The 20,358-nt window shown below is 42.8% G+C and overlaps 1 protein-coding gene across 2 annotated transcripts in view; it reads left to right on the top strand.

Moving 5' to 3' along the window:
• The window catches only part of LOC128734055 (bifunctional heparan sulfate N-deacetylase/N-sulfotransferase), a 266,246-nt gene extending 246,268 nt beyond the window's left edge, over positions 1–19,978 (top strand). For both annotated transcript variants that reach the window (XM_053828039.1, XM_053828040.1), the window contains exons 5-8: positions 3,771–5,616; positions 5,677–6,029; positions 17,872–19,833; positions 19,890–19,978. In XM_053828039.1, the coding sequence (XP_053684014.1) occupies positions 3,771–5,616; positions 5,677–6,029; positions 17,872–17,974 (2,302 nt within the window). In that variant the 3' untranslated portion in view covers positions 17,975–19,833; positions 19,890–19,978. The remainder of the gene's footprint in view (positions 1–3,770; positions 5,617–5,676; positions 6,030–17,871; positions 19,834–19,889) is intronic.
• The last annotated feature ends 380 nt before the right edge of the window (positions 19,979–20,358 follow it).

Raw genomic sequence — 20,358 nt, 5'->3', positions numbered from 1 at the left:
TGCTCTCTCGCTATTCTGTTTTTCCCTTTGGTTTCTCTTGTTTTCTGTTCTGTATTCTCTTTCTTGTCTCGTTTTCCCTCCTTTGTTCTCTCGTTGTTTTTTTTCTCCTCGGTGTTTCCTCTTTCTCTGTTCCTTTTCTATTCTTTTTCTATCCAGTTTTTCGCGCTTTTTTCGCTTGGATATGAATGAGACTCAAATTGTATTTGGAATTGGACTCAAGTTTTGGACTTGAAACCAGTGTTGAACTCGGGCAAGGAATTAAAATTGAATTTGAACTGGTTGTTAAGCTCAAATTAGGCTTGGAACTAAACTTGAAATTTAATTTATAACTGAACTTAAAACTGGAACTAGGTTCATGCAATTAATTTAGTTTTCTCAAGAATGGTGACCGATTAATTTAAAAACTGCGGGCGTCTGAGATACAGAAATTATTTTTATTTTATTCTGTATTAGAAAGGTGAAATTATTTTGTTTTGCATTAAATTTTACAGAGAAGGTGTAAGTGCCTCAGTCTGGGCACGCTAGTGACTATAATGTAAGAAACAAAGCATTTTATCCTTATTTGGACTTACCACCTACGCACCACTTGTTAGCTCCCCCAGCCAGTTCCCCTTTTGTTCCAATTATTTTACTCCAGTCCCTTTAGTGGTGCCACTCATTCGTTTTTTTCGGACTCCCCTGCCCTCTTGTATTCCAGCAACTTGTACAACTGCTATCGATCCAAATGCAAGATTAACGCAGCCCATTTGTCTTATTATCTTGTGACAAAAAACATGTCTGCCAAGTTTGGGGGAAAACTGTCCAGGCGTGCCATAGTTATGGTGGAACGTACAACCATACTCACATTCACTATTACATATTCAGAAAATTGTCAATCCTCAATTTTTGATTTTCTATTTTCCAATTCAATTTCATTCCATTTTACTTTAAATTCACTATCCAGTTTTAAAAATTTTAATGTACTGGAAGTGTTCGCGACAGCACGATGCCGAATGCAGGGTCAAGCTAAGCAAAGGCCAGGTGATACATTCCGTTTTCCAAACTCGGCCTCATGTTTTTATTGGACAGATATCGCACCCAGCTGTTAAAAAGAATACAGGACAATTGCGGATCTAGTACTACGATCCTATTGATTCTAACAGCCACTCCCAGCCAAGATTCGAACATACCACGTCTGACTTGTTGAATAAGCGTCGTACCTCAAGGCAAACTGGGAATGTATTTAGGGTCATTGCTACCAATAATTGTTTTATTTATTTATTTACTATTTGATGGGGCTTTCAACCGTTGGTTGGTTCGCCCCAACAATAATTGTTTTGTTGTTTTGATAAAATAACAAAAATATAAAAGTCATAAGGAAAGCCTAACTATGGGCAATATCCAGTTTTTTTTTTCAAAAATTCCCAAATAATCCGGATTATTCCGGAAGGCACTCAGACAGAATTGGAACTTTAGACCGAACATCGCTTATGATTTTGTGGAACTTTCTCCTAATCACAAACACAGAATAGGACGCACAATCTGTACGTTACCGCGTAGCAAAGCTTATACGAAATATCCGACTATAAACTTGACACGTGAAGTGTCTGGCTCTCCAGTGTAATAAGCGATTTCGGTGCAAATCCCAGTGCCTTTTCTTGGTACGGTAGAATCCGAAAATGTTAGCTTAGCTCTAGCTATGCGTTGACGACGAGCCATTATTAAATTCTTGCTGTCTAGCAGCAGTAACCGCGTGTACACAAACACCTGCCAAGTGGCAACAATCAGAAAAGCTGAACACTGCTGCATGCATCCTGTTAGTTGGCTAACCTGCTAGCCACAGCAGCTGCTTCCGTCCGCAGCACTCGGCCAGCACCAGGATCTGAAAAGCGCGCACATTTTCTCGGAATCGTCGCAGTTCATAGCTGCAGCGGGAATAACCAAGTGGATGGTTGGGAAAAGGGTTGTGCTACTGGAGAGAACCAATTGAGATATTCCGTTCGTCCGTTCGCTCGGGAAGGATTAGCTTTCCATTTCCAACCCTTATCCCATCCGGAACGATCAGACTATCAAATACTGGTATGAATATATGTGGCTATAGGAACCAACTTATTCGTTGTCGACTATAGCATGCATATGAGCAACAGCAGAAGGGGCCGACCTCGGAAAACTTCTGCTTCCGTTCACGACCAACATCGCCATAGTCATCAGCATTATCATCATCATCATCATTGTGTGAAGCGTACCGGAGGTATCAGTTTGCCCTTAACTACAGATGGTGGTTAAAATGAACAGTCCTAGCTTGAGGCCGTTTTCGTTGGTCCATCCGTTGCTCCGTTCCGCTGTTGCGTGCCGTGCGTGGACCGAATGGGATTAGAAATTGCAACCGTTGTCCTCGGTACCGGGCCGGCGGTGTAAAGCTTAACGTGTTACGTTGTCGCAAACTGTGTAATCTGGAAGCCGAATAGACACGCAGTTCGGGTATAAAGCCAATTTCGAACTGCAACTATCATTGGGGTATGGAAAAAAACAAAGCTTGAGTTTCGATAAGCCCATATATTGTTGCCTCTGTAACGTGATTGATCTAAAACCGTTAAGTTGCACAGCACTTGTTGCATTTTACCAGTTTCTTTTTTGATATATGTTAATTCTAACACACTCCTTAGTCCTTAGATTAAGCTTTCCTAAATGATTCATGTCGAGACGGTCGCCATATGGAGTAGTCCATAACGGCCACATTGAAACCAATAAAAAAGCCCGCTCTCTCGTGACATCTTGTTGTAGATAATAAAAAACTTACGAGATCGTCACCAGTAAGTGAAAACATCATTGAATCTAATAGCAATTCTTGAACTAACACGTATTTCTAACGTTTTTTCGAAACATCTTCTGAGATATTTCTATCATAAATGTTCTCTTTTAACAGTATTGTTGGCTTCTATTAATTTATTTAAAGTTTTTTCCACCAAACAGATTTGCCTGTTGGCTAACATTTGAATATACTACCAACAATTTTAGTCACCATAATTGCTGTGGTTATCGACCAAAAAATAAACGGAAAGAAAATAATACCCGAAACATCCCCTTCAACGGACGGGTATCATGAAGCAGACGGAGGAGTCCAGTGCTAAAACCGCTCATAAAAGCTGCAGTCTACCACAGCCTCCGCCCAGCTTTGACAACTGAAACCACAGAGCACTCCTTCCCTCGTCGTATTTCAAGAGATTTTCTTGCGAAGAAAAAAGTTCCACATTCGCCAATAAAGCATCAAGTGGAATTTAGAAGGCAAAAGGCCAAACGGTTGCCTCATAGAGAGTGAGGTAGATACCGGCGATGATTACTTGCTGCAAGTGGATGAGGAGTCAGAGGGGAGGGAAAGGATGAATATCAAACTTTCAGACAGGAGAGCTGCTTTTTGTTCCTTTTGTTTTTTTTTTTCGTGGGAGATGGTTCCTGGTAACTTAAACGATTCTGCACAACTCTCGCTAAACTTTTTACCGCCGTTTCCCATCTTCCTGCGGCTACCGGCTCGGGTGGTCGTTAAAAACGGCGTCCGTGATGCATGCGAAGAAGCTCCTTCATGCGGCACACCGTGTGCCGTTCGTTTTATTCCCTTTTTGCTCAGACAATGTAGGGCATAAAGTGATGTAAAACTATGGTGGCAGCTTGTTTGCAAGGTTCAAAACTATGCTCCGGAAAGTTCGGTGGTCCAGCAAACACCCCATGTTGAGTGAATTCATTGTTGCAAACTCAATTAAAGTAACACACGCTTTTATTTAATTTCTTTCCAGATACAAAATCGAAGTCGCCGGCAAAAACGTTCCGGTGCTCACCATACAGGACAAGGGCCGGTACGGGGTGATCGTGTTCGAAAATCTGGAAAAGTACCTGCAGATGGACAACTGGAACCGGCAGCTGCTGGACAAGTACTGCCGCGACTATTCGGTGGGAATTATCGGCTTTATAGCGCCGAGTGAGGAAACTCTGGTCGGAGCCCAGCTGCGAGGTTTTCCACTGTACGTACATACGAACCTGCGGTTGCGAGATGCTAGTCTGAATCCGGGATCACCGGTGCTGCGGCTGACCCGAGCTGGGGATACCGCTTGGGGGCCTCTGCCAGGCGGGGATTGGGCCGTATTTCAACATAATCACAGTACATACGAGCCGCTGGAGTGGGCTCAGCGGAATACGCAGGATTACCCGGTAGATGGAGTCCAGCCGCCGTTGGCGACAGTAATACAGGACCACGGGCGGGTAGACGGCATCCAAAGGGTGTTATTCGGGGCTGGGTTAAGGTTCTGGTTGCATCGGTTATTGTTTTTGGATGCGTTATCATACCTAAGCCACGGGCAGTTGAGCTTAAACCTGGAACGAAGGATACTGATTGATGTTGATGACATATTCGTAGGCGAAAAAGGAACACGGCTGAAACCGGACGATGTTCATGCCCTGATTGCCACCCAAAATCGAATAGCAAGAATGGTTCCGGGGTTTAGGTTCAACCTAGGATTTTCCGGAAAGTATTTTCATCATGGGACACACGAGGAAAACCTAGGGGACGATATGCTTCTACGGAATGTAGAACAGTTCAATTGGTTTTCACACATGTGGAACCACCAACAGCCGCATCTGTACGACAACGTAACAACACTGATGAACGATATGATGCTAAACAAAGATTTCGCTAAAGAAAAAGGCATTCCAACGGATTCCGGTTACTCGGTGTCGCCGCATCATTCGGGTGTCTATCCGGCGCACGAGCTGCTGTACATGGCATGGAAAAAAGTTTGGAACATCAAAGTAACTTCCACCGAAGAATATCCACATCTTCGGCCGGCCCGGCTTCGTCGGGGTTTCATCCACCGAAATATCATGGTTCTTCCAAGACAAACTTGCGGCCTTTTCACCCACACGATGTACATCGATCGCTATCCGGGCGGACGCGATAAACTTGACGAATCCATCCAAGGCGGAGAATTATTCCAAACCATCGTATACAATCCAATTAATATTTTCATGACACACATGTCGAACTACGGCAGCGATCGATTGGCGCTGTACACCTTCGAATCGGTTATAAAATTCCTCCGCTGCTGGACCAACCTTAAACTGACCTCAGCGCCACCACTGCAGCTTGGTGAAACCTATTTCAAACTACACCCGGACGAAACGGATCCCATATGGGGCAATCCTTGTGACGATGCTCGTCACAGTAAAATCTGGTCACGAAACAAAAGCTGCGATACGCTGCCAAAGTTTCTCGTGATTGGACCGCAAAAAACCGGCACCACAGCTCTGTATACCTTCCTCAGTCTGCATCCATCGGTGGCAAGCAATCTACCCAATCCGGACACCTTCGAAGAAATCCAGTTTTTCAACGGTAACAACTACTACCGAGGTCTCGATTGGTATCAGAATTTCTTCCCAGTACAACCGAATGGAACCGGAGGACGGTACATGTTCGAAAAATCGGCTACCTACTTTGATGGAGAGCTGGTTCCCAAACGAGCGCACGCTCTTCTACCGAAAGCCAAATTGGTCACCATTCTTATTTCGCCAGCAAAACGGGCCTACTCCTGGTACCAGCACATCAAAGCCCACGGAGATCCGATCGCAAATAACTACAGCTTCTATCAGGTAACGACACTATCAATTCAACTAGTGAATAATCATATACCAACATTCATTTTTTTGTAGGTAATTATGGCCACGGACACGGCACCGAAACCGCTCCGCGATTTGCGCAACCGCTGCCTGAACCCGGGCAAGTACGCCCAGCACCTGGAGCGATGGTTGGCGTACTATCCGCAGCAGCAGCTGCACATCATCGATGGCGAGCAGCTGAAATCGAACCCGGTGGAGGTGATGATGGAACTGCAGCGCTTTCTCAAACTGGTACCGACCTTCGACTACAGCGAGCATCTGCGCTTCGACAATAAGAAAGGCTTCTACTGCCAGATCGTGAACGAGAACAAAAACAAGTGTCTGGGGAAATCGAAAGGCCGCCAGTATCCGCCGATGGACGAGAAGAGCGCCAAGTGGTTGCAGAGGTGAGTGATGGCTTTCGGGTCAGAGGAGGGTCAGCATCTATTTTTTTCCTATTTTATAGAACCAGGATTCGTGTAAGAATCCTGGTTCTATAGGCAAGTGCAGAATTTCTCCAAACGGCTACGCGAGGAACTTCCGAGTCTCTCTGGGTATCTTTTTTATTCTTCCGGGTAGGGTGTCCTTTTAAAAAAATCTAAAAATGTGAGCGGCACGGGGAAAATGAAACTTATTATGTCCAAAAATTCGACGAAAACCCCTAAAGATAAGCGGGAAAAACTATGTTCTACCTGAAGAAAAATTTTCAAAATACTGACTGGCCGAAAAACTGACGACCGATCGTGATCGTTAGTCTCTCGATTGTTCCCCCACAATTATGGACCATTTAAGCAGAAGTATGATTTTAAAACAATCAATTGTAGCGCATACTATTGTTTAAAAGCAGTTTATAAATGTTTTTAGTTACAGAAATATGTAATCTTTCAGTTGATTCAGTTATTAAACCCATTTAGTGCAAGTTTTCCACGGAAATTAAGCTTATATTATGACTGATGAAATACACAATTATGGATCACTTTTGGAAGCGGTCACAATTATGAAACAATTTTCATCATATTATGGATCAAAATAAAAATACACTTTTTGCAGCGAATTCACTCAATGAACTTTATTCAAATCATGTAATAACATAAAAATAACATGTTTCAAATCGTATGAAAGACCTTATGTGGCTTTTGGTCTGTCTTTAGATACCTGCCGTCCTTCTTCGAAGACACCTACCGATCAGCCTTTGGGAATGCTTTTCACGATTTCACGACTGATGTTTTGTTCTGGAAAAAGAATCTTAGGCTCACCAGCTGCATTGGCTCCGAAAAGACTAGTATAGGATGAAGTTTTCTTTTTCCCGAATGGTTATTAACGATGTAGGTACAGTGGATCTCGGAAAAGTTAATCGATGCAAGAGTTTAATTCAATCGCTGCTATGATGCGACTCTGTATGAAACAGTGGAAGGCGACAATAAACTGAAAAAATGAAAAATAAACATAGAAGGAAATCGCGCGTATCTGACCGAAAGCTTAAAGAAACAGTAAATTCAAACTCTCTAAAAAGTTAAGGAAAAAAATAACGTTTTAGATTGTTGCATGAGAGCTAACATTCGCTTAATTTTTGCGATGAACCGTTGCATATGTACCATCATAGCGTTTTACTGCCTTACGTAGCTTTCCTGTCCTGCGTAAGTCAGAAACAGCATTTTCCAAAAACTCAGCTCTGTGCAGCTTTCGATTCTGCTTAAAAATGTTTGTAATAGGTGCTAAACTGTTTGAATTTGTAAAAATTACATTGGAATCAAAGTGATCCATAATTGTGAAAAATTACCTTGTTTTGGTCGCTATTATGGATCACTTTGAAAATTACTTATTTTTACAGGAAAATTATTGGCAACCACAAATATTTCGCTGAATCGTAAAGAACTTAGCTTGATCTTTATGTACGAGTCATTTTTTGCTCGAAAATTGGTGATTATGTCACATAGCAACCTTATGAATGAGGAACGTACTGCTTATGCTGATTGAAAAAACGACAGACATTTTGATAGATTCTCAATAACAACTTTGTACGCTCATTGAAAAAGCATCAATGTCGGGATTTAAAGGATGTTTTACGTGTTAAAAGCTAGTTAATAGGGCACATTTTGTTGCAAAAATGCTTGATACCTTCAAACAGTTAGTTTAACTGAGTTATTTAACTTGAAACACAAAAGTGATCCATAATTGTGGAGGGAGTGTACTCAGGAACGAAAAGTAGTGCTATCGTGTAATTAGTAACACAATCGGTGAGAAAGAAGCCCCTCTATTCCTGGTGCTGGTGGCGTTCTTGAAGAGAACAGAGTTCAGTGCACAATCGTCCGGATTCTTGCAACGTGGACAGCTCACCGTAGTCTCCCAACTTTCGTCAGGTTTACGATGGGAATCTCTTCGAGTAGTGCCTGCAGCTCGTGGTTCATACGCTTGCGCCAGTCTACGCTTTCCATTTGTACTCCGCAAAAAATAGCCCGCAACATCTTTCGTTCAAATGCGGCAAGTGCCTGTATGTCTTCCGTAATAAAAGTTACAGTCTCAATGAACGAATGTGTCGTTGAATCTCCTTACTCGTATTATTGCCGGTGGTGACTATAGTCACTATAGAGACCCGAATTATATGAAATCATCGACCACTTCCAGTTTATCGACGTCAATCATCACTGTCCGTGGGAGGTTAACAATTAACACTAGAGCCGTCTGCGAAGGCTAGGAGTTGACTACTTTCGCCGAAGATTGTTCCTATCGTTTCGATGCCCGCCTTTCGGATCACATCTTCAATAGCGATGTTTAATAACATATAGGGCATTTCATCTCGTTGCTGCAAATCTCTGCGCAATTCGAAAGGATTCGAGAGTGGCCTCGAAACACGCACGTAAAACAACACTCACTCGAGGGTGTCTCTGATCAGCCGCGCCATTTTGTCCGGAAAATCGTTCTCGTGCATTATTTGCATAGCTTTTCGCGCTCAATTGTATCGTATGCTGCCCTGAACTCCACAAAACTGTCAGGCGTGGACACGTTGTACTCCCGATATTTCTGGAGGATTTGTCGGAGAGGAAAAGAGCTCTTTACGATCGCTGCTCACCTTCTAGCGCTTTTTCCTCCTCGGGATCGTGGTCAACTCATTTCGCGCTCGTCGATACTTAGCCAAATTCTCCCTCGCGGCAATGCTTAGATAGTTTTTCCAAGTTCTTTTTTTCATTCCCCGTCAAACCAATCATTTCGTGCACTCGAGGTTTCTTCACCTAGCAGCACAGTTGACGGCCTCATTGACGACAGAGCGAATCCTTCTCCATCCGTCTATGAGGGTCGAAACACCAAGTTCCATAGAAAAAGATGGTTCTCGATTCTCGGCCACTCGCGGGTTGCCTTATTGCCGAATGTTTAACCGAGGAGGGCGTCTTTGTCACGGGGTATAAACCGTTGATAGTTTTGAGCGCACATGTACTGCTACTAGATAATGGACGGAGTCAATACCCGCATCCCGTAGGGAGCATACGTTGGTGATGTTCGAAAAAAACCGACCCTCGATTAGAAAATGATCCATTAGGTTCAAGATCTCTAGGTGGCTCTGTGGATATGCTTCTGATCACCAAGCTTCAGGGAGCTGCAAAGTGTATACATCACTGGCCGTGCAGGCTATATAGCCCGATCACACCGGTCTGCACATCGCTTCCCGATCCAGGCGTTCGTATCCCCGATGACGATCTTGATGTCCTGTGGCGAACAGCTGACGTACGTTGCCTTCAGCTGCGCACAGAGCGCTGCCTTCTCGTCGTCGTCGTCGTCGTCGTCGGGTCTACCTTCGTGTCGACAGTACAGGTTTATGATGATGTAGTTGAAGAAACGGAGCTGGTAAATGGCTGGGTAATGCGTAACATCGGTACCTCGTGTACCCGCAGTTATAAAATAGACCCCACAGTGGTCATTAGCCTCTTATCCAGCAATTCCTTTCCCTACCTCCTCGTGGTACCAGCTGGAATACGAGCAACCTTGATGAAGATCGGGTAACCAACCCCGGTGCAAGCTAAGGTCGTATACCGACAGGAAAGGAAGCACTCATGCATCTGCTAAGTGTTGGGAAAAGGAACAGCCTTGCCAGCCGTGAGCATCTGACTCCAGGTTAGGGGTGGCTCGCGACGGTGATTTCACTGCACGGTGAATCGCCGTTTCCGTACCAGGTATGCGGCTGTATCCCAGGTTAGGGGCGGCATACAATAGCGACTGATCCGGAACGGATGGCTGACTTATGAAACGCTGTGTCTCGCCAGCTATATCCAAGACAGCAGCCCTGTCCGCGAGACTAAGCATCGCAGCCCTAGTAAGGCAGTATGCTTAAACAACTTTCGCTAGGAGAAATTCAGGAAAGGAACTACAACCGGATAATCGACATGGACACCCAGGCAAAAGAAAAAGGACAACGATTATTGGAAACTTGGTACTTGGAATGTCAGGACTCTACTTGAACCGGCACACGCGGTATCCTGGCAAGAGAGCTGCAGAAGATGAAGGTCGAGGTTGCAGCCATCCAGGAAGCGCGGTGGCCGAAGACGGGAGAACGTGAATTCCGCGCAGTAGATCCTACTGCGGGTACGACATTCAAGTATCACATCTACTATAGTGGCGGGGATAAAGCAGAGCATGGAGTCGGATTCGTATTACATGGAAAACAAATGAAGCGTGTCATTAGGTGGAGGCCCATCAATGACTGTCTATGCGTGTTGACAATTAGGGGCAAATTCTTTAACTACAATCTGATAAATGTGTACGCACCGACGAACGACAAGCCCGATTACGTAAAAGAGGCGTTCTATGATCTTCTCGACAGGACATATGGAGAGTGCCCAAGACATAACATAAAGATAGTCATCGGGGATACAAATGCACAGGTCGGACGTGAAGAGTTCTTTCGTCCCGTTATTGGTAGAGAAAGCCTCCATACCACAAACGACAATAGCCTGAGGCTGATTAGCTTCGCTGCAGCCAGAGGAATCTGTAATACACATTTTGCACGATGGAACATTCGGAAGCACACCTGGAAACACCCTAATGAAGAAGCCTTCTCTCAGATCGACCACGTTCCAGTTGATGACCGGCACTTTTCTGATGTCGCAGACGTGCGATCCTTCCGGGGACCAAACGTTGACTCAGACCACTATCTCGTAGTAAGCAAGATCCTCCCCCGGTTGTCCAACGTATTCAAATCGAAGCCAACGAGGAAGATACGACTAAACATTCGGCGGTTATCAGCGGAAGGAGTTGCTGCAGAATACTCTCGGAAGACTGATGAGCGGATCGGTGAACATCTCGGAGAGAACCTGAACAAACAGTGGAGACACATCCACGACGCAATCAGTACTACAGCGCGGGAAGTGTTGGGTACTACTGCTGCAGCCACTTCCAGTGAGTGGTTTGACGCAGAGTGCCAGCGAGTGACTGATGAGAAGAATCGATTCAGAAGTCACATTTTGGCTGCAACTGTGACACGCCAGAGCAGAGAGAGATACCGAGATGCTAGAGCTGCCGAAAGGAGACTTCATCGTCGTAAGAAACGTCAGCACTGGGATCGCGTTCTTGCGGAGGCGGAGAAGTGCTTCGAGAGGTACGATACGAGAGCTTCTTAAATACGATTAACGGAATCAGGAACGGGACTCCTGTTATGTGCAACGACAAAGAGAAAGAAACCGAAAGAAAAGCCACCTCCGGTGGCTAGTCGTTAGAAACCATATTTCGATGCGTTGTTGAATGGTGAACAAGATGGAACGGTCAACAGAAACAGGATTACGATTGAGGATGATGGACAAGCTGTCGATCCAACAACTTTGGACGAAGTTAGGAAAGCAGTGAGAGAGTTGAAAAACGGCAAAGCCGCTGGAAAGAGCGGCATCCCCGCCGAATTTTTTAAAGTCGGGAGCGAACGGCTGTATTGTGCAATCCATCAGGTTATACTAAAGGTATGGACTGAAGAGGAATTACCTATGGACTGGTTGGAAGGTCTCATATGTCCAATTTACAAACAGGGCCTTCAACTCGAATGCAGCAATTATCGAGGTATTACTCTCCTCAATTCTGCATACAAAATTCTCTCCCGCATCCTGTTTCTCAGACTGAGGCCGTTGTAGGAAACTTTTGTTGGCGAATACCAGTGCGGTTTTCGAGGGGACGCTTCACGACGGACCAAATGTTCACCTTGCGACAGATCCTCGATAAATTCCGGGAATTCAACTTGCAGACTCATCATTTGTTCATAGACTTCAAGGCGGCGTACGATTCAGTTAAACGAAACGAGCTGTGGCAGATTATGCTTGAACATGGTTTTCCAACAAAACTGATTAGGCTGATACGTGCTACCATTGATGGTTCAAAATCAAGCGTCAGGATAGCGGGTGAGACATCGGAATCGTTTGTGACGTTAGATGGTTTGAAGCAAGGTGACGGACTATTGAACTTGCTGTTCAGCATTGCATTCGAAGGGCCGGCTTGCAGAGAAGCAGTACCATCATCACGAAATCTCATATGCTCCTAGAGTTTGCGGACGACATCGATATCATCGGTGTTAACCGTAGAGCTGCGGAAGAAGCGTCCACGCATCTTAAGGAGGATGCTGCGAGGATAGGGCTTATCATAAATTCTACCAAAACAAGGTATATGGTGGCTGGTAGAGAGCGTGGTAGTCCTTCGGGTGTTGGAACTACGGTGGTGATAGTTGGAGATACTTTTGAAGTGATCGACGAATTTGTTTACCTTGGTACGTTAGTGTCATGTGACAACGATGTGAGCCGTGAAGTAAGAAGGCGGATAGCGGCTGCCAACAGGGCCTTCTACGGATTACGTAGCCAGCTGAGGTCCCGTAGCCTACAACTCCGTACAAAACTCGCGCTCTATAAGACGCTAATTCTCCCAGTGGTACTCTACGGCCACGAAGCGTGGACGTTGAAAGAGAGCTACCGACGAGCGTTTGGCGTTTTCGAGCGTAAGAACCCGCGATCAATTCTTGGCGGCATATTAGACGAAGGAGTGTGGCGCAGGCACATGAATCATGAAATACACCAAGTGTACAAAGATGCGGATATTGTGAAGCGACTAAAATACGGCAGGCTACAATGGGCTGGCCATGTAGCAAGGATGCCGAATGAGAGACCAGCGAAAACAATATTTAGCAGAGAACCCGACAGAGGCCGACGACTTCCAGGCAGACCCTGTACCCGTTGGATGAGCGCTGTTGACGAGGATGCTAGAACAGCGGGTGTTAGGGGCGACTGGAGAGTGGCAGCCCAAGACCGAGTAATGTAGAAACGGCTCCTGAATTCGGCATGGATTCGATAAGCGGATTGTTACCGAAAAAGTAAGTAAGTAAGTTGAAGAAACGGCCTTTTATCCTCTCGTTGAATTTTCTATATAACAGTGAAGGTACCACAAAGTTAACTGTTTTTGGGTTTTATTTGTATGGCAAAAAGTCGCAAAAATTTACTGTAACAGTACTTAGCCACCCCTGGTTGCCGTCCCAACAACTACTTGTTAAGCGTAGATACCAATAACCGTCCCCCGTCACCTTTCCGCTCTTTCCCCTCCATTCCAAAAATTTTTCATTGCTTTCCCTTACCGTCCCTTCATCAGTTGTAGAACCACCGTTTCAAAAAAATATTAACATCGTAGAAGAAAATGTCTAACAAAAGTGATCCCAAATTGCTCCCTTGCGGAACGCTAGACAAATTAACAAATGGCGAAGACAATGCAATTGCCGTGCTTGACATGCAGCGTTTTTTCCATTTAGATATGACGAAAAACACGACACCAATCTGCTCGAAGCTTCCATTCTCAACACTTTCCGGAGTACTATTTTATGGTCAATTATGTCGAAAGCCACCTTCAGATTCGATGGCAGCAACTTGCGCTTTGACTTCCATTGCCGTCGAACAAGTGCGAAGTGTAACAAGTTCGTAATTACGGATCGACCTGGTACGATACCATGCTGGTCAGAGGAGATTTAAGATTTCATGGCTTGTAGGATTCGGTCGCTGAGGATAGTCTTGAAAAAAATTCGAAGCTGTGGAAAGGCTAGTAATCCCACAGTAATTTCTGATGTCACGACGAACACCAGTTTTATACACGGGAAACATATAGGGGAAGACGGGGTAAGACGGCCCCCCTAAGCGAATAAATTGCTAGCATAAAATGTGTACGAAAATTCACATTTTCTTGTTCCACACATGGAAAAGCATTAATTTATCTACCATTAAAAATTATATAAAGAATTAATTAGTTTATTTTTCCGTGATTTTTCATCAATTTTCGAAACGTCTAAAAATTACTCGTTCACAATCAGGCGGGGTAAGAAGGACCACCAAAGGGGTAAGACGGACCATGGCGGATTGTGGCAGATTTGAAGGTTTCTTTGAATTGTAAACACAATTTCAATATTATTAACTAAGTAAGAACAAGTTCTTAAGGGGTTTTTAGGTACATGCTAAAAGAAGGTATAGTTTCATTTAGACACCTGCTAAAAGAAGGAACTTTACTACTAGTTCAATTTTGAAAATAAGAGTAGACGTTATTTTACTCTACTGGTTTTTATTTACTCTTTTCTTGGCGTTATTTTTGTTGATTTGTCAGCAGGACGTTTACTCTTCGAATACCATTAACTTTAGGTGAAGGTAAAGAAGGCAACGTTAAGTGAATTGGAATCATCGAATTTTGATTTCGTTAGATCTAAATTTACATTGATTATGTCATTCGAATGGCACTTGTTGGCTTCTTTTGACGTGAGAGGCTCTGTATTAGACAGATCTCAGATTCAGGGATAATTTTTATTACAGGTGTACTCTATGTCGAAAAAGACACTGATGAAGCCTGCAAGTCGTAAACGAAATGCGTATCCATCAGAATAATAAAATAGTTAGTCAAATTTAACAGGAAAAAGGTTGGTTTTTTCATTCAATATTTCTAAAATCTATTAAGATACTAAACAGAAAAACTTTAGGCAATTATGATCACTATGACGTATGGCCCTTTTACCCCGTGAAAAATGGCCCGTCTTACCCCTACCTAACAATTTACATTATTTTGCATTTATCTCTCAATCCGTACTATTTTATATACATTTTTCGCCACACGCAGAACAAGAATTGCCCAATTAAAGTCAGTGGTAAGAGAAACGTCAAAATACTTAGCTTTTTTTGCTGAAAAACCTTAAATTTGTTGCTGCTGAAATTATATCGCATGAAGACACTGCGAACGAAAAGTTTGTTTTGATTCTAGTTTTGACGTTGGATACGGCCGAGTGCCACAGGTTGTCTCGAAAGTGTTTAGATAGGTTAATAAACAAAACATACTGGGGCATTTGTAGAAAATTTGAGGATTTCTTGACGAAATCGATGTGGTCCCTCTTACCCCGCCGGGCCTTCTTACCCCTTCTTACCCTACGACAGCTTTCAACTCGCAGGAAGCTCTCCTCGCTCAAATCATCACAGGTTGCACAGTGATAAAAAACAACATCAGAGATCCCATCCTGTCCAGGAACGTAAGAGATTTTTGACTTTTTTGAGGCAGCGGCACAATTATGGCGGACGAAATTTCAAACGTATCCAGGTCGAAAGAATCCAACGAGACATTAGACGCGGCAAGCTCGGCGTCTGCATCAGGCGATTGTTCGGTTTGAAAGACAGAAGCCAAATGTATCGCAAAGAAATCACATGCTTCTGTTTCACTTCTAAATCTTCTGCCGTTGTAAACTTCGTTGGATGGGATTGATTGATTTTTTCTTTTTGTATTTACAAAACTCCAAAAGAACTTTGGATTCCGACGCAAGCCAAACTGTGCCCTTAGTCTTGGAGCGTACGACTTATCGACTACAGCCTGTAGCTTTCTATAGTTTTTGTCCTCAAACGACACTGCTAGCAGTATCGGTATTTTGACGTAGGACTACGTCTTTGTTTACTATACTGGGACTGGGTAGCACTTTGTAAAAACGAAAAATAAAAGTGTAACGTTTGAATGAAATATTTCAAACGCTAATAGCTACTATACTACTGAACGAAACATAACAGTTAATATGTCGTTGGATAGATAAAATGTCCAGCAATTTTATAGTAACATATTAATAATAATTTTTTATACGCTAAATAGTGAAAATGTGTGTAAAGTTTTAAGGCCGAATTCTCCCATAAATTTCCCTTGTGATCGCCTAGCTTCACAGGCACGGACGACAATTAGATACACCAAAGGATTTGGATCCAAAAGATAACCTTTGAGACCACTTTGCAAGCCACACCCCTTTTCCAATCCAATTGGCAACATCGATGGCTATTGACGGCAACACCGACCCCAAAGACAAGCGGAATCAGCGGGCAATGGCCAACGTGAATCCCACACGATGCACTTTACGTTACATTTTGCATTATCCCCATCGCAGACATGCGAAATTGTTCGATAGCTTGCTCAATCAGTGTCGGACAATCATTTAAGCAGCAGCAGCCGATATGGTTTCCTCCAGCACCTACACTAGCTTACAAGTAGCAGCGGCAGTGCCAGTGACTATAAAATGGTACACTTGGTTCGCCGCCTGCTCATTTATCGCACGATCGCACTGACGGACGGTCAGTATTTTGATAAAACTAATCCATTTCTACTTTACAGTGATTTGGTATTTCCTATCACTCCTGTATTAGCGGGCAACCATCATCCTAGAGTCTAAAGGACCAAATAGCGACATCCATCTATATATTGGCAACAGTAATTATAGTACTGATTTTTAAGAAGTGCTATCAGCTCAAACATAGTTCTTTTCAGGGCCACCAAACAATTTCAAACGGTTTTTTTCAAAACCACCATTGATTCAATGAAGAATTAAATCAGAATATTTCGCTCATCTTTTACAAATAAACACTCAAACAATGATACTCACAAATACTCAAATATGCATATGCCAGAAATGCAGTTTACATTAGTCTTTGATTTAATGATCAGACATAAAGTTATACTTCATCGATTAAAACATGTTATCAATATAATGAGTATTATATGACACAGTCCTACGTCACCCTTTCGTACAACCCTTAGGGCTGTATACCTTGTAGTTTTTTCGCTTTTCGAAGAACAGGAGTGCTTCAGAGCGGTGAAATTGGTTTCCTTTTCACTGGAACGTTTGAGTTTAACCACTGACGGATAACGTTGCTGAACTTAGAGGACATGTCATGGATATATTATAGACACAGTTCCAATCTGTGTATAGTTGATACATAAGCAGGAAGACTGTCGTAATTGCTTTCCCAAAATTTAGTTCTCTGTGCTCATTTGTCAGTGATTGTGACCCAGAAAATTTGCTGCAAACATTGATACAGACATCTAGTGGAGAATGATGAAGATCTACAGGCACTCAGGCAGTAGAGAATCTTATGCGTACGAAACATTGGTGTTCGCGTCGTAAAGTAGTCGACTTTACTTCTCTCGTTCCAAGACCTAAATATCTTCTACCTATTTCTTCACCACTTTTTTGTATGGACATTGTCAATAAAGCAGAGTTCTGCACAAAGTGAGGATGTGTGTTTTTCCTTACTACTTTTACATTACCTCGTTTACATAATCTAGTTCCTAGAACCAGGCAAGGGAACAAATTATAAGCCCTTGCTATTAAGTATAAGCTATTTCTCAGCTTCATTACGCGTCTTAGGCAAGTCCATTTTTATAACAATAACATGCGCTGGAAAAAGGTTTGTCGGTGAATGCAGATTTTAGTAGGAAGGAAATATGTAAATGGGCCTAAGAAAAAAGCACGGGTAAAGTCACTTAACAGTTAACATCGAATGGCTTGATTCTACTAAGATTACAACCCACGACAACTCACTTGTCAAGGCAGACTCGGTAAGCTGGTGGTTATAGGACCTCCCATTTCTTCGCTTTTGTTACTACTTCTGCCAGTCCTTTTGACCTTCTGACCTGATCTTCGAATTTTCCTTACCTAGCCTTCTTTTGCTTGGCTTCCTCCCCGAGTGCTTTCCTCTTCCTTTTTTCGGAACGTGAATTTAGGTCTCGAAGACCTCTAAGCGTCTCCGATACTTCGGCAGTTCTCTACTTAGTAGTTTTTGCTCATTGCATTTGCAGCAGTTCTTCATTCTTTCGTTCGTTCATTCGTCCATTCCATGCCAAATTTCATGGAATGACAAAATTTCATGGAAAGACTCTTCACTTGCTCATATCATAAGATAGTTCTGAAAGAGATTCAGTGTGAATATAAAATGTAAACTGATCTTTCAATCTTATTTTTAGGTACTACCAAAATCACAACAGTGCACTGAACAAGTTGCTGAAAAAGCTTGGCTCCCGGCCCGTACCCCAGTGGCTGAAAGACGACCTCTCGACAACGTCATAACAGCAGCGGGAACAGCAGCAACGGCAGCAGCAGCAGCAACGACAACAGCAGCAGCAGCAGCAACCGATCATTCAATGTGAAATGATCTAGAAGAAACAGCTTAGCGATGATAATTGTCACTAACTAAAAGAAAAGACTAGTTTTAAAAGCTATGTTAGTCAGTAATGTACAAAGCAAATGGAACACACGCTAGAAGCTGAGTCGCGTGAATGACAGTTTTACAACGTGAAGAGACTTCAAATTAGCTATCTATAGAGCAATCGACAAGTGTGGAAAAAAGGGGCAAAAGTGAATGAGAGCCTTGATTATATTAAGTAAGATCGATTTACTACTATTCGCTGTATGGACAAACGCTTTAATTTTGAGTTTATATTTTTTAATTATCATTCCTTGTTCTGGAAAGGAAGCAAAATTTTCTATTTGTTCTGTAGACCACAAGCGGAAGCTAATTTACAATTCTCAGTTGTGCGGCACAACGCAACAAGTATTGTCCCCTATAATTATTTAACGTGATAATTTTAAGTAGGTTTAGTGTGAAAAAATACCTCATCCAGTTGAGAAACACGTAAGAAGATTATATTGTATAATAGTCAGTGGTTTGTGTCTTGGGATGGTAATATTCCAATGCTCATCGTCAGATGGCTACAATCGCTCTTGCGCGGTGCCTAGAATGTACATTACATTCTAAGGGATTGTAAAAAAAAGCATAAATCGTTTAGTTTATCCACTTTTAGCGGGTCGATACGAGTTTTAATAAAGCATGTATAGGTTTAAATATGTGAATTAACTTTAATTGAACAGGGTACAAGTAAAATTCCGTTTGCTGTTGCTAAACTTGTAAATTTTACGTTTGTCCTATGGCTGTCGTTTTAGAGTCAGTTGTTTTGTTGCCATAATTTAACGGTAAGCTATCGTTATTTGCTAACTTTAGGACACGTTTCTAATCCATTAAGCTAATCTGATAATTGAATGTACTTATATCCTGAGAAAGAGCGAAGTAAATATATTAAAAAGCAGTACTTACTGTGTAACAGCGGGGATTATAACAAAAAAAAATGTCTTCTATATGGTACGAACGGTGTGCATATAATAAACCTTCTAAGGACGCAATGAAAGCAAAATTTAACATATCTAACAGTAGTATTTAAAGCAGAAGATAGACGTTTTTGCCCCAGCGAAACAAAAGTAAGCATAAACACACCCTACAAAAAAAAGCAAATTAACTATTTTTTAAACTGTTCTAAAAGAAAGGCAGAATCAAACAAAAAAACGCTTAAATTTTGAACCGCATCGACACCGATATTCCGACAACGGTCTAAGCCACATACAAAGACAAGAAAACGGAGAGCTCCCTGTACAGATACAAAGTAAAAGATGGCGCTATACTACTTTTCCAGTGTTCTGTTTGTATGAAAACTGTAAAGCTACAATAGATAGTTAGTGAGGCCACTCAGCAAATGCAGCCACTAGCATAATAGCATTGCCGGCATGTTGTTTGTCCATGAATCTGATTGTAAATAGCCAGCCAATGATTTTAATAGGCAGCAGCAGCAGCAGCAGCAGTAGCAGCAGCCGCAACAACAGCAGCATTACCGCGAGGCGCAAGAAACTGTTATCAGAATAAAGTACGAAGCCGTCGGTCATAGTCGAGCTGAGGAATTACGAAACAATTATTGTCGTCGGAGTAGTACAACTAAGAATAGAGCAAAAACAAAACTTCCTTCAAAGAAATTTTCCGGTGCCCCGTGCGCAACTGATGGAGGAAAATTACCATTTTGTTACGCTGATATGAGCACTAGCTTGCGGCAAGGTTCAGTTTACTGACTGGTACTGACTTAAATCGTGAATTTCCCGTCCAGGTAAGAACACATTAGAATTTTTTTAGCCAAATGTGAAGATATTTTTAATGTTTCAGATTGAAAAGGTATACCAAGTTGACGCAATCAATTCTAATAGATAATTCCTGTTAGATATTCGAATCAAACATAATCGATTCCGAGTAAGCTTACATATCAAAACCGTTCGCCAAGGTTAATTAGGTCCGACACAACCTGTAAAGTAGAGACGATGAGCTTCAAATTGTTGGGCGTTTTATTTCTGTCGTTTTTGATGGAAGCTTCTTTCTTTAGAATGATGATGACACAAGCGCAACCGAACGGAGCTGGGGACGACACTACTGCTCAAGTTCAAAAGGTGGAAGTAGCAGAAGCAGCCTTTAATGCTTCCACCAATGTTCCGATCTCGTCTCCACTCGTGCTAGCACATAAACAATCAACCACACACGAACTCGGTCCTGATACGGTTGCAAAAAACGAAGACCGCACTACTAGGGAAGATGATCCCGGCTGGTGGGGAAAATTTAAACAGTGGGTTGGGAAGCAGTA

This window comes from Sabethes cyaneus, chromosome 2 (assembly GCF_943734655.1).
Source record: "Sabethes cyaneus chromosome 2, idSabCyanKW18_F2, whole genome shotgun sequence".
Lineage (NCBI taxonomy): Eukaryota > Metazoa > Arthropoda > Insecta > Diptera > Culicidae > Sabethes > Sabethes cyaneus.
The sequence above is the reverse complement of the archived record's forward strand: the minus strand, read 5'-3'. Positions and strand labels throughout refer to the sequence as shown.